This window comes from Staurois parvus, unplaced genomic scaffold, assembly GCF_062004578.1.
Source record: "Staurois parvus isolate SC_StPar_1 unplaced genomic scaffold, SC_StPar_1.0 ptg000144l, whole genome shotgun sequence".
In the NCBI taxonomy this organism is placed as follows: Eukaryota; Metazoa; Chordata; class Amphibia; order Anura; family Ranidae; genus Staurois; species Staurois parvus.
In genome coordinates this window covers 1,373,762-1,386,915 of record NW_028317940.1, presented here as the reverse complement: position 1 = coordinate 1,386,915, position 13,154 = coordinate 1,373,762, and the positions used below count along the sequence as shown (strand labels likewise).

The 13,154-nt window shown below is 45.7% G+C and overlaps 2 protein-coding genes across 3 annotated transcripts in view; both read left to right on the top strand.

Moving 5' to 3' along the window:
* LOC149465043 (uncharacterized) overlaps positions 1 to 13,154 on the top strand; it is a 76,593-nt gene that overhangs the window by 30,408 nt on the left and 33,031 nt on the right. Inside the window, 5 exon segments of the mRNA XM_089673789.1 lie at positions 1,691 to 1,786; positions 4,523 to 4,530; positions 5,718 to 5,933; positions 6,191 to 6,326; positions 6,599 to 7,960. Of these exon segments, the coding sequence (XP_089529915.1) occupies positions 1,691 to 1,786; positions 4,523 to 4,530; positions 5,718 to 5,933; positions 6,191 to 6,326; positions 6,599 to 7,960 (1,818 nt within the window).
* LOC149465047 (gastrula zinc finger protein XlCGF66.1-like) lies at positions 272 to 5,807 on the top strand. 2 transcript variants are annotated; one of them, XM_089673736.1, is made up of 5 exons: positions 272 to 318; positions 4,523 to 4,633; positions 4,837 to 4,998; positions 5,085 to 5,422; positions 5,715 to 5,807. In XM_089673736.1, exons 2-4 carry the CDS (start codon positions 4,550 to 4,552, stop codon positions 5,274 to 5,276), a joined length of 438 nt encoding a protein of 145 aa, XP_089529862.1. In that variant the 5' UTR covers positions 272 to 318; positions 4,523 to 4,549; the 3' UTR covers positions 5,277 to 5,422; positions 5,715 to 5,807. The 2 variants fall into 2 exon arrangements, with proteins under 2 accessions (XP_089529862.1, XP_089529863.1); XM_089673737.1 differs by lacking the exon at positions 272 to 318 and adding an exon at positions 350 to 4,418.

Here is a 13,154-nt window from a genome sequence, read left to right as displayed (position 1 = left end):
AGCGACCCATTCTTTCACCAATGTTTGTAGAAGCAGTCTGCATGCCTAGGGGATGGATTGTATACACCTGTGGCCATGGAGGGGATTGGAGCACCTGAATCACATGATTTGAAGGGCGGGGATAATACTTTTGGCAATATAGTGTATATAGTACATGCAGACATTTCTGGGGACTGCAGTTCCTCTGAGCTACGCAAGATGGTGATCTCACGTCTACCTAGACAGGAAGTGATGTCAGGTATAAATGGGAAGTTCCGGGTGAGAGGTGAGTTGGGAGGAAGTAGAGAGGAGACATTGCTGGAAGTGGCAACAGAGGAGGTAATAAGATCTTATTTTATATTTACACCCAGTAATCCCCCGTCATGTCCATCCTCTTCCTCCATCATCACGTCTGTCCTCTTCCTCCATTGTCACGTCCATCCTCTTCTTCCATAGTCACATCCATCCTCTTCCTCCATAGGCACATCTGTCCTCTTCCTCCATCATCACATCCGTCCTCTTCCTCCATCGTCATTTGTCTGTCCTCTTCCTCCATCATCATTTGTCTGTCATCTTCCTCCATCGTCATTTGTCTGTCCTCTTCCTCCATCGTCATTTGTCTGTCCTCTTCCTCCATCGTCATTTGTCTGTCCTCTTCTTCAATGGTCATGTCCGTCATTTTCCTCCATTGTCATTTTCCATCCTCTTCCTCCATGGATATGTCCGGGCCTACTCCTCCATGGATATGTCCGGGCCTACTCCTCCATGGTCATGTCCGGGCCTATTCCTCCATGGTCATGGCCGGGCCTATTCCTCCATGGTCATGGCGGGGCCTATTCCTCCATGGTCATGGCGGGGCCTATTCCTCCATGGTCATAGCGGGGCCTATTCCTCCATGGTCATGTCCGGGCCTATTCCTCCATGGTCATGTCCGGGCCTATTCCTCCATGGTCATGTCCGGGCCTATTCCTCCATGGTCATGTCCGGGCCTATTCCTCCATGGTCATGTCCGGGCCTATTCCTCCATGGTCATGTCTGGCCTCTTCCAACATGGTCATGTCCGGCCCTATTCCAACATGGTCATGTCCAGCCCTATTCCTCCGTGGTCATGTCCGGCCCTATTCCTCCGTGGTCATGTCCGGCCCTATTCCTCCATGGTCATGTCCGGGCCTATTCCTCCATGGTCATGTCCGGGCCTATTCCTCCATGGTCATGTCCGGGCCTATTCCTCCATGGTCATGTCCGGGCCTATTCCTCCATGGTTATGTCCGGGCCTATTCCTCCATGGTCATGTCCAGCCTCTTCCAACATGGTCATGTCCAGCCTCTTCCAACATGATCATGTCCAGCCTCTTCCTCCATACTCATATCTGTCCTCTTCCTCCATCGTCCTGTCTGTCCTCTTCCTCCATCGTCATGTCCGACCTCTTCCGTTTATCTCCAGCAGATGATGATACACACATATTTAGTGTGGGAACCCAGATTAACCCCTTCAGGGGCAGAACATTCCCCCACTTATGGGGCCGGAACATTCTCCTCATTGTGGAGATGCCACCTTCTCACCTTAGCAGTCTCTTGTAACAAGGGATGAGATTTGGATTCGGGTTGTACTGAAATCTGACTTGAATTTCCAGGATTTTAATTTTGATCATATTTGTATATAATATTTGTGGTTGATTATTTTTGATGTTCACCCATAATGCCCTGTACAGCCATTGACCCTGATCAACAGGCTGTAATGGTGAAGAGGTGGATGTCCCCATCCTTCACTACAAGAGGGGGACTAAGAGCCAAAAATGGGGAAGAAGGTAAATAACCCCGTTCCCTCACTGTAAGAGGGGGACTGAGATCAGCCAATAAGTGTGGAGGAGGTAGATAACCCCGCCTCTCACTATAAGAGGGGTCTGAGATTAGCCAATAATGGTGGAGGAAGTGGATAACCCCACCTCTCACTATAAGAAGGGTCTTAGATTAGTCAGTAATGAGCAAGGAGGTGGAAAACCCCTTCTCTGACTATAGAAGGGGGTCTGAGATCAGCCAATAATGGAGGAGGTGGATAACCCCGCCTCTCACTATAAGAGGGGTCTGAGATCAGCCAATAATCAAGGTGCAGATAGATAACCCTGCCTCTCACTAGAAGAAGAGTCTAGGATCATCCAGTAATGGTGAAGAAGATGGACAACCCTGCCCCTCACTATAAGAGGGGTCTGAGATCAGCCAATAATCGAGGAGCAGATAAATAACCTCACCTCTCACTAGAAGAAGGGTCTAGGATCAGCCAGTAATGGTGAAGAAGATGGACAACCCTGCCCCTCACTAAAGGAGGGGCTGAGATCAGCCAATAATCAAGGAGCAGATAGATAACCCCGCCTCTCACTAGAAGAAGGGTCTAGATTCAGCTAATAAAGGTGAAGAAGATGGACAGCCCTGCCCCTCACTATAAAAGGAGTCTGAGATCAGCCAATAATCGAGGAGCAGATAAATAACCCCGCTTCTCACTAGAAGAAGGGTCTAGGATCAACCAGTAATGGTGAAGAAGATGGACAACCCTGCCCCTCAGAATAAGAGGGGTCTGAGATCAGCCAATAATCGAGGAGCAGATAGATAACCCCACCTCTCACTTGAAGAAGGGTCTAGGATCAGCCAATAAAGGTGAAGAAGATGGACAACCCTGCCCCTCACTATAAGAGGGGTCTGAGATCAGTCAATAATCGAGGAGCAGATAGATAACCTCACCTCTCACTAGAAGAAGGGTCTAGGATCAGCCAATAAAGGTGAAGAAGATGGACAACCCTGCCCCTCACTATAAGAGGGGTCTGAGATCAGCCAATAATCGAGGAGCAGATAGATAACCTCACCTCTCACTAGAAGAAGGGTCTAGGATCAGCCAATAAAGGTGAAGAAGATGGACAACCCTGCCCCTCACTATAAGAGGGGTCTGAGATCAGCCAATAATGGGGGAGAAGATGGACAACCCTGCCCCTAACTAAAAGAGGGGTCTGAGATCAGCCAATAATGGGGGAGAAGGTGGATAATCCTGGCCCTCGCTATACAAGACTAATAATGGGCTTGCCAGATACTAGTTTTAATTACATCAAATTAGCCATTCACAAAATACCAGACCAAAGAATGTTTTATGGCTCTTTTATGATAGGCCTAGCCTGGCTATACACTAATCAAAGTCTGGGCAGGTCACCAGGGACTAACCGAACTTCAATTAGTCTGTGGCCATCCCCCCTAGACTCATTGCATGCTTGGCTACAAAGGATGCTAGGAGGCCTGAGCAACCTTTATCCTAACAATGAGTAGACCACCTAGCATCCATCCTTGCTAGGACACAGGTGGCTCCTGAAGACTAGAACCATTTGTTGCTAGAACATAAGTGGCTTCTAAAAACTAGAACCCTTTGTTACTAGGACATAGGAGACATAGGTAACTCCTGAAAACCAGAACTCTTCATTGTTAGGATACAGGTGAATCCTGGGGACTAGAACCCTTTGTTGCTAGGACACAGGACAAGATGAGAACCCTTTGTTGCTAGGACACAGGTGGCTCCTGAAGACTAGAACCCTTCATTGCTAAGACACAGGTGGTTCCTGAGAACTAGAACCCATCATTGCTTGTACACAGGTGGCTCCTGAACACCAGAACCCTTTGTTGCTAGGACACAGAAGGCTCCTGAAGATTAGAACCCTTCATTGCTAGGAGACAGATGGCTCCTGAACACTAGAACTCTTTGTTGCTAAAACACAGGACAAGACTAGAATCCTTTGTTGCTGGGACACAGGTGGCTCCCAAAAACAAGAACCCTTTGTTGCTGGGACACAGGTGGCTCCCAAAAACAAGAACCCTTTGTTGCTAGGACACAGGTGGCTCCCAAAAATAAGAACCCTTCATTGCTAGGACACAGGTGGCTTTTGAAGACTAGAAACCTTTGTTGCTAGGACACAGGTGGCTCCCAAAAATAAGAAACCTTTATTGCTAGGACACAGTTTGCTCCTGAAGACTAGAATCCTTTGTTGCTGGGACACAGGTGGCTCCCAAAAACAAGAACCCTCTGTTGCTAGGACACAGATGGCTCCTGAAAACTGGAACCCTTTGTTGCTAGGACACAGGTGGCTCCTCAAAACTGGATCTTTTTGTTGCTAGGACACAGGTGGCTCCTGAAGACTAGAACCCTTCGTTGCCAGGACACAGGTGGCTCCTGAAGATTAGAACCCTTTGTTGCTAGGACACAGGTAGCTCCTGAAAACTGGATCCCTTTGTTGCTAGGACACAGGTGGCTCCTGAAGACTAGATCCCCTTGTTGCTGAAAATCATGCTTCTCCCTTAATGCCACATACAGCTTTGTGCAGCATGACTTTTTTTGGGGTGCATTAGTAAAGGTTCCCCTACAGTTGACAATAGCTCTTCTAGTACCCTGCAAGGGTAACCATTAAAGTAAGATCTTATTTATTATTCCTTAACTATTGACCCCATTATATCCCCATCCTAATATTGTACAACCGACATAGGTCAGATAATTCTGTGTTATCTGTCTACAGAGAAACCGGTATCGATCACATGACCAAATGAGGATGGAGGAGGACCGGAGCCACATGACTGAGATGATACTAAACCTCACCCTGGAGATCATCTACCTGCTGACCGGAGAGGTGAGGAGGATTCTGGGAGGTCACATGACATCACTCTCTTCTCTATTAATAAAACACAGACCTGACCGGAGAGGTGAGGAGGATTCTGGGAGGTCACATGACATCACTCTCATCTCTATTAATAAAACACGGACCTGACCGGAGAGGTGAGGAGGATTCTGGGAGGTCTGCAGTGATCACTGGTATTGTCTATTTTTAAACAGGACTTTGAAGTGGTGAAGAAGACCTCTAGTGAACGATGGGCACCCAACAACCTTCTGCATGGACCACCTGACTTCACACCTCACTACCTGATACCTGAGAGATCCAACATACAGAAAATTCTAGAAGTCACCAAGAAGATGATGGAGCTGCTGACAGGAGAGGTGAGCGGTGCCGGGAATTCTGGAATATTCTCCAGTAACAGACAAGGGATGTGTCTGGATGGTGACTGTATCATTGTGTGTGTCAGGTTCCTATAAGGTGTCAGGGTGTCACTGTCTATTTCTCCATGGAGGAGTGGGAGTATTTAGAAGGACACAAGGACCTCTACAAGGACGTCATGATGGACAATCAGCCGCCCCTCACATCACCGGGTAAGAGGAGACTTTATTGGAAAGGAGAGAGCAGTACGGAGGATCCACCTAGATCCCCCATCATCTGATAAACACATAGAAACAATGGATTCAGTCAGTGTGTGTGTTTCCTACAGATGGATCCAGTCATGGGAACCCACCAGAGAGATGTCCCCGTTCTCTGTATTCCCGGGATTCCACACAGGAAGGTCACACCATCCCTCACCATCATCAGGTAGATGGATCCAGTCATGGGAACCCACCAGAGAGATGTCCCTGTCCTCTGTATTCCCAGGATTCCACACAGGAAGGTCACACCATCCCTCATCATCATCAGGTAGATGGATCCAGTCATGGGAACCCACCAGAGAGATGTCCCCGTCCTCTGTATTCCCGGGATTCCACACAGGAAGGTCACACCATCCCTCACCATCATCAGGTAGATGAGGAGCAATCACTGATAGTATCATTAGGATCTGTACATTATCTGCATTGTTACCATTGATGTCATTTTATTATATATTCAGAGTGGAAACCTGAGAGATTGTAAAGTTGAGGTTAAAGAAGAGATAAAAGAGGAGGAGGATGAGGATGGGGTGAAGGAGGAGTCAGAGTTTCCAAAAGATCTGTACCAGGACACCATGGTGGAGTCATCCAGCTCCAGGAACCCACCAGAGAGATGTCCCCATCCTCTGTATTCCCAGGATTCCACACAGGAAGGTCACACCATCCCTCACCATCATCAGGTAGGTGGATCCAGTCATGGGAACCCACCAGAGAGATGTCCCCGTCCTCTGTATTCCAGGGATTCCACACAGGAAGGTCACACCATCCCTCACCATCATCAGGTCGGTGGAGTTGAGGGTTGGGGACATGAAGGGATGGAACACTCTGACATGTGGAGACGATGTGTGGACTCTACAAGATGAGATGTTCTATGTGATCTCACATCATAAATCCTTCTATGTTACAGATGTTATTTTCTGCCATTCTGTTGGTTTAGGGTGAAGATCTGATGAACATGAAAGTTGAGGGTGAAGTAGAAGAGACGTATGTGAGGGATGATCAGCAATATACGGAGGAGGCTGGAATGAGGAGGACATTCATAGAGGAGGACACTCCTACAGAGATCAGCACAGGTGACCAGAATATATTCTTCTCTTATCTCTGCTCTGTTACCACCCCTCCCCCCCAGCCCCCATTGGTTCCTGCTCCTCTGACAAGGTGGCGTAAATAAAGAAGTGATCTGGGAGGAGGACCAAAGGCCTTTTTGAAGAGGGGAAGAGTCCCAGCTGGTTGGGACATCCACAGAGAACATCTGCTCCCTCCTATCTCCCTGATCCAGATGGAATCTTGATGGAAGTGAACTAACCCTCTCCCATCTATTGATGATGTTTTTCTATTTTTCCAGGACCCGCCGTGGAGAAACCCTCAAAGGATTGTCTCACTTTATCTCCAGGTTGTAAAATGGAAGATGAGGACATCCTAGGAGATTGTGCCGGAGAAAAGACAATGAGCTCAACTATGGATGGTGGACTTCCCAGTGTGGAGAGACCATGGAATCCCTCTGACTCTGAGCAACCTCGTACTGTGGGGGATGGGGCTGGGATTCAGGGGGAGAAGACATTTTACTGTCCTGAATGTGGGGAAAGCTTTAGCTCTGAATTAAGTCTTGCTCTACATCAGAGATCTCACACAGGTGAGGAGCTTCATTCTTGCCCTAAGTGCGGGAAAGTTTTTTCCAATAAGGCCAAGCTTTCCAGACATGAGAAATTGCACGTGGATGAGAAGCTGTATTCATGCCCTGAGTGTGGAAAATGTTTTACACAGAAGTCCTATCTTTCCCGTCATCAGAGATTGCACATGAGTGAGAAGCCTTATTCCTGCCCTAAGTGTGGGAAATGCTTTCTTCTTAAATGCAAACTAGATATACATTACAGATCTCACACGGGGGAAAAGCCACATTCCTGTCCTGAGTGTGGGAAATGTTTTTCACAGAAGGTCCACCTTTCACGACATCAGAGATCTCACACGGGCGAGAAGCCGTATTCTTGCACTGAGTGCGGGAAATGTTTTGTTCGTAAAACAGAACTGGACACGCATTACAGATCTCACACGGGGGAGAGGCCGTTTTCCTGCCCTGAGTGTTGGAAATGTTTTTCAGACAAGACCAGTCTTTCCAGACACGAGAGACTGCACACCGGCAAGAAGCCGTATTCCTGCCTCGAATGCGGAAAATGTTATATACAGAAATCAGAACTTGTCAGACATGAAAGATCTCACACGGGAGAGAAGCCGTTTTCCTGCCCTGAGTGCGAGAAATGTTTTTCAGATAAGAGCAGCCTCACCAGTCATCAAAGATTGCACACAGGTGAGAGGTTTTATTGCTGCCCTGAGTGTGGGAAATCTTTTTCACGGAGGACTCACCTTACCAGACATCAGAGATTGCATACTGGAGACAAACTCTATGTCTGCCCCGAGTGCGGGAAATGTTGCACAGAAAAATCAGAACTTGTCGCACATCAGAGATCTCACACGGGGGAGAAGCCATATTCCTGCCCCGAGTGCGGGAAATGTTTCTCACAGAAGTCCAATCTTAATATACATCAGAGATTGCACACGGGCGAGAAGCCGTATTCTTGTCCTGAGTGCGGGAAATGCTTTTCGTGTAAGTCCAATCTTTCTGAACATGAGATATGCCACATGCGGGATAAGCTCTTTTCCTGCCCTGAGTGTGGGAAATGTTTTCCCCGGAACTCAGAACTGGTCAAACATCGACAATCTCACATAGAGACCGCAACCATGCCTTGAGTGCGGGAAATGTCTTCTATAGGGATGATATGTTGCCGTACATCAGAGATCTCACACAGGGAAGAAGCACACCTTGATATACACCTCAGAAAACACGTGGCTGAGCGCTCCTCTGATCTTTATCATGGAAGAAACACTTTATAAGGAGATCAGAGATCACTAAAGAAGTTGTGTCTGGCTTCCTCTGCTAGGAGAGAGGGGGAGGTGGGGGGTCACTGCTGGTTGGGTCCCTCTAGCAGTGTAGTCTGATCTCCCCTGACCTTCAGCAGAAGCTTCCATGGAGGACATCGTGGTGAGAGAGAAGGAGGGGGGTCACTGCTGGTTGGGTCCCTCTAGCAGTGTAGTCTGATCTCCCCTGCCCTTCAGCAGAAGCTTCCATGGAGGACATCATGGTGAGAGAGGAGCTAGATATTGCTTGTGGATGAAGAGAAGGGGAGATCAGACTACACAACCGGACTGATCATTTCAGTGTAGTAGTTGTCATCCTTCACCGGCAGCTTCATCAGTTTGGAAAATGTGATATTTCTTGACATTTCATGTTTACCTAGGAAAAGTACAAATATATTAACACATTTTTTTTAGGATGAAATAGATATTTATATTCTTGAACTCCTGATATTCTCTGTAAGTTTGTTGATAAAAGTCTTCCTTCAGATTTGTATAATGAAATGTTCTTCTCCTTTATTCCTTTCTCTAACACTACAAGTACGGCCCATCCTGTAGGTTTTAGTCTCCATCTTGTGTCTTAGTAGTTTGGTGTTCCCAGCTTGTTCTTGTTGGAACAGCCGACTCTCCCCCTTCTCATAGACCTCAGGACGTCTGTAGTATACTCCAATGATAAGTCCATCAGTCCATAGACCCATCTATCATTCCTCCCGTAATTCCTCCTCTGCACCGTAACTCTACAAAAGAGTGCATTCTGTCTTTATCAAAAAGATCTCCTATGGAGGTAATTCCAGCTGTTGTCCAGGCGCAGAGCGATAGATCCGAGCAGATGAGTTCGACTGATGAGAGAGGGAGATATTTCAGTTTGTTTTGACAGACCCTTAATTTGTTGGAAGATGGCTCTCCAGGTAAAAACCAGGTGTTGCATTGACTGAGCTGAGATTTATTGAGATTTTTTTACCGAAGACATGTAGCAGAATACATTTTGGCCTAAATTCATTAAGAAATTGGATCTTTTTTTATTGGATATGTTTTATAACAAAGTAAAATATATATATATTTTTAAATATTTGGTCTTTTTTTTGTTGTTCATATATATAAAAAAAAACAGTGGTGATAAAATACCACCAAAAGAAAGCTCTATTTGTGTGAAAAAAAATTATATAAATTTCATTTGGGCACAGTGCTGCATGACCGCGCAATTACCAGTTAAAATAGCGCAGTGCTGAATAGCAAAAAATGGCCCTGGTCAAACCTTCCGGAACTCAAGTGGTTAAAGCAAACAAAGAAATGACTGAGAACTGATCTGATTGGTGGAATAGGACTGTGCAATGTACAGTTGTGATAGATATGGTAAAATGCCTATTTGGTTTCCTATTGAATATATATATATATATATATATATATATACGTTTTTCTACACATTTTTCTACATATTTACTTTTATACTTTAATACCATTTCTTTCTTCATATTTATAAATGTTTAGTATGAATACATATGTTGTGTGAATATTTTCTGTCTGCTGGGCTTTGTGGTACTTTAAGAAATCCTTGCTTAAGAAATGTTTGCTCACAGGCACCGATACCCCCTCCCACCTCCCATCTTGCCAACTTGAGACAAACAAATGTTTTTCTTTCTATAAGATAAGACTTGGAAGAAGATCACACCTATACCATGCCGGAGATTGTTTTCGTGTGGAAATGACCAATCAAAGACTAATATAATGCTTATGCTGTTCTCACATGACTCTTGCATCATTTTGCATATATAAGCTCACTTTCTCATTATAATAAACTAGAAGTGTTCATAGACTGAACTTGTGTGTCAGCGTGAGTCTCTTCCAGTGTGCGCACATTCCAAAGCTAGCTAGCAAAGATTAATTAGGACAGGAGCAGATAATCAACGGACACTTTTGGTCCTTATCTAATTCACAGTTAGGTCCATATACAGTATATTTGGACACAGGCACAATTTTAGTTTTTCAGGTATTTACCAAAACATATTCCATCTCTAGTTCTATGATGGGGAAAAAAAAATAGAAAAGGACTGAAAAATATTACTGAACTTGGCCTAATTCCTGGACTTGCTCTGCCTGCTGATTCTGTAATGCTTTGCTTGGCTGTTACTAACCTTGGCCTTCTTCTTGGACTTGCTTTGCCTGCCAATTTGGTCCTTCACTGCCCAATCATTGTTGTCTTCTGCTGACTACCCAGATCCTGATACCACCTCTTGCTCTGGTGCCAAGCTGCTTCTACATCCTGTTCTGAGCCCTGTGGCTTCCAGCTCTACCCCTCTAAATTGCGGTCACCACTAGCCAGCTACTTCAGCGCTCATGCCACTCCATGACCACACAATTTCTGTCTTCATCTTCAGGAGTTTTGGGTAGGAGGTGCATGAGAGGCCCCCACAACGTTCCTGTCTCCACTAGGTACATGATGGACACTCTAAACATGTATGTGTATTTGATTGTCACGTTTTCATGGCTTCATATGCATTTCAATGACTCTGGTGCCAAAGTGCTTCCACATCCTGTCCTGAGGACTGTGGCTTTTAGCTCTACCCACCTAAGTTGTGGACAAAGCAGTGCAGAATCTGCAGGCAGAGGAGAGTCCAGTAATCAGACAGAGGTCAAGGGGAACCAGATGAGCAGGTTTTGAGGCAGCAGGGAGAGGTAAAGTCCAGTGATGAACTGGGCCATACAGCAGATCAGGTCTCAGGAACAAGCTGAAGACCCTTCAGCAACATCTTACAGTGGCAGATTAGTTTAAATAGGTCGCTAGGCACCAAGTGTGCACACTAATTGCTACGTGCACCTGCGAGTGGCGAACTGGCACTGTACATCTGATATTGTCCTTTTGCTTAGGAAGTACAATGCATGAGCACATGTGAAAGTCCGCACTGGTTTTCTGATCCTGGGAATCCAATTTACCTTACAGATATATTCCACCTAATAATGAATATATTAAGATCACACGTTCTTTAAAATCATCTGGTCACATCATCACATTTATAATAAATGTTGTAAGGAGATTGCATGATAAGTGTCGCAAAATTCCACAGGCAACCTCAGATCCATCTCCTTAGGTTCACAAAATTGAAGAAGGAAGCAGTCCGTTTCTATTTTTTTTCCCAGACCTGGACGTCCTCAGAGGTAGGAGGATACAAGCCTGTGTACATCCACCTATCCATAGACCTGCATGGAGCCTCTGTTTAGGTCCACCTGAAAGACCGACAGGTGTACCTGATCAAAAATCTTGTGTGAAAGAGGCCTTAATCTCACGAGAGAGACTAGAGCAAAGTAACTGCAGGCCTGGAGTAAGAGAACCTGCTTTCTTCAAAAGAATACAGGTCTTTCTAAGACTGTCCAACAGGGACAACCAGAAGTTACAGGAACTTCGTGATCTTCTTGAACTTAAAATTGTTAAGGTAGACCTACATACAACAGGTCTTAGCTACCTAGACATTGAACATGATGTGAACCTGGTCATGGCAAATTTGCCTGTCCATAGACCTGTATGGGGCTTCCAGTCAGGTCCACCTGAAAAACCAACTGGTGGATCTGATTGAACATATCGCATTAAAAGGGACTAGAGCAAAATAACTGCAGGCCTGGAGTAAGAGAACCAGCTTTTTTCAAAAGATTCTAGATGTTTCTTAGACTGTCCAACAGGGACAACCAGAAATTACAGGAACTTAATTATCTTCTTGAACATAAAATTGTTAAGGTAGATCTACATCTAACAGGTCTTTGCTACCTAGACTTTGAACACGATGTGAACCCAGTCATGGCAAAATTGCCTGACCATAGACCTGCATGGGGCTTCCAGCAAGGTCCATCTAAAAAACCAACTGGTGGACCTGACTGAAAATCTTGCATGAAAGGGACTAGAGCAAAATAACTGCAGGTCTGGAGTAAGAGAACCTGCTTTCTTCAAAAGATTCTAGATCTTTTTTAGACTGTCCAACAGGGACAACCAGAAGTTACAGGAACTTAGCGATCTTTTTCTTGAGCTTGAAAATGTTAAAGAAGACCCACATCCTCCTTACACCTGCGTAGGTTTCCTCCAAGTACTCCGGTTTCCTCTCACGCTCCAAAGACATGCTGGGAGGTTACTTGGCTCTGGACTAAATTGGCTCCAGTATGTGTATGTAAGTTATAAGCTCCTCAGGGGCGGGGACCGATGGGAATCTACATTATATATGTAAAGCTATGCGTAAATTGATGGTGCTATATAAGTACCTGTAATAAATGAATGACTCTAATACAGAGAAGTCAGCCTCCTCCTAGACCTGCTCTCTGGTGAAGATCATATGGTAGGACTCTCTTGTGAAAAGGTGTTGGGCGGAGAACTGAGGATTCTGACATGAAGGGGGAGGGGGACTGAGGACTATGATACAAAGGGGAGGTGGGAGGACTGAGTTCTTTGACACAAAAGGGAGGTGGGAGGACTGTGGACTATGATACAAAAAGGAGGTGGGAGGACTATGATGTGAAAAGATAGGGGAGGGCTGAGGGCCTAAAGGGGGGGGGGGGGCTGAAAACTCTGGTGTGAAATGGAGGGGGTGAGATTACCAAGGACTCTGTGAAGGAGAAATGGAGGACTCTTCTAGGAAAGGGAGGAGACTCTACGCTTTTTTTTTTTAAGGGGGGAGACTAAGAATTCCAATGTGAAAAGTGGGGGAAGGGAAGATGATGTGAAAGGGAGGAGGGGAAGATTAGGACTAATGTGAAAGGGGAATTGAAGACTCTGATGTGAAAGCAAGGGACTGGGGACTCTGATTTTTTTTAGTTGGGGGGGGAATAAGGACTCTGACGTGAAGGGGGATGGGGAATGAAGACTCTGAGGTGAAAGGAGAAATTGAGGACTGTGAAAGGGGGGACTAGGGACTATTTTTTTTTTTCAAAGGGGGGAAAACTAAGGACTTCAATGTGAAAGTGGGGAGAGGGAAAATAATGTGAAAGGGAAAGGAGATGAGGACTCTGATGTG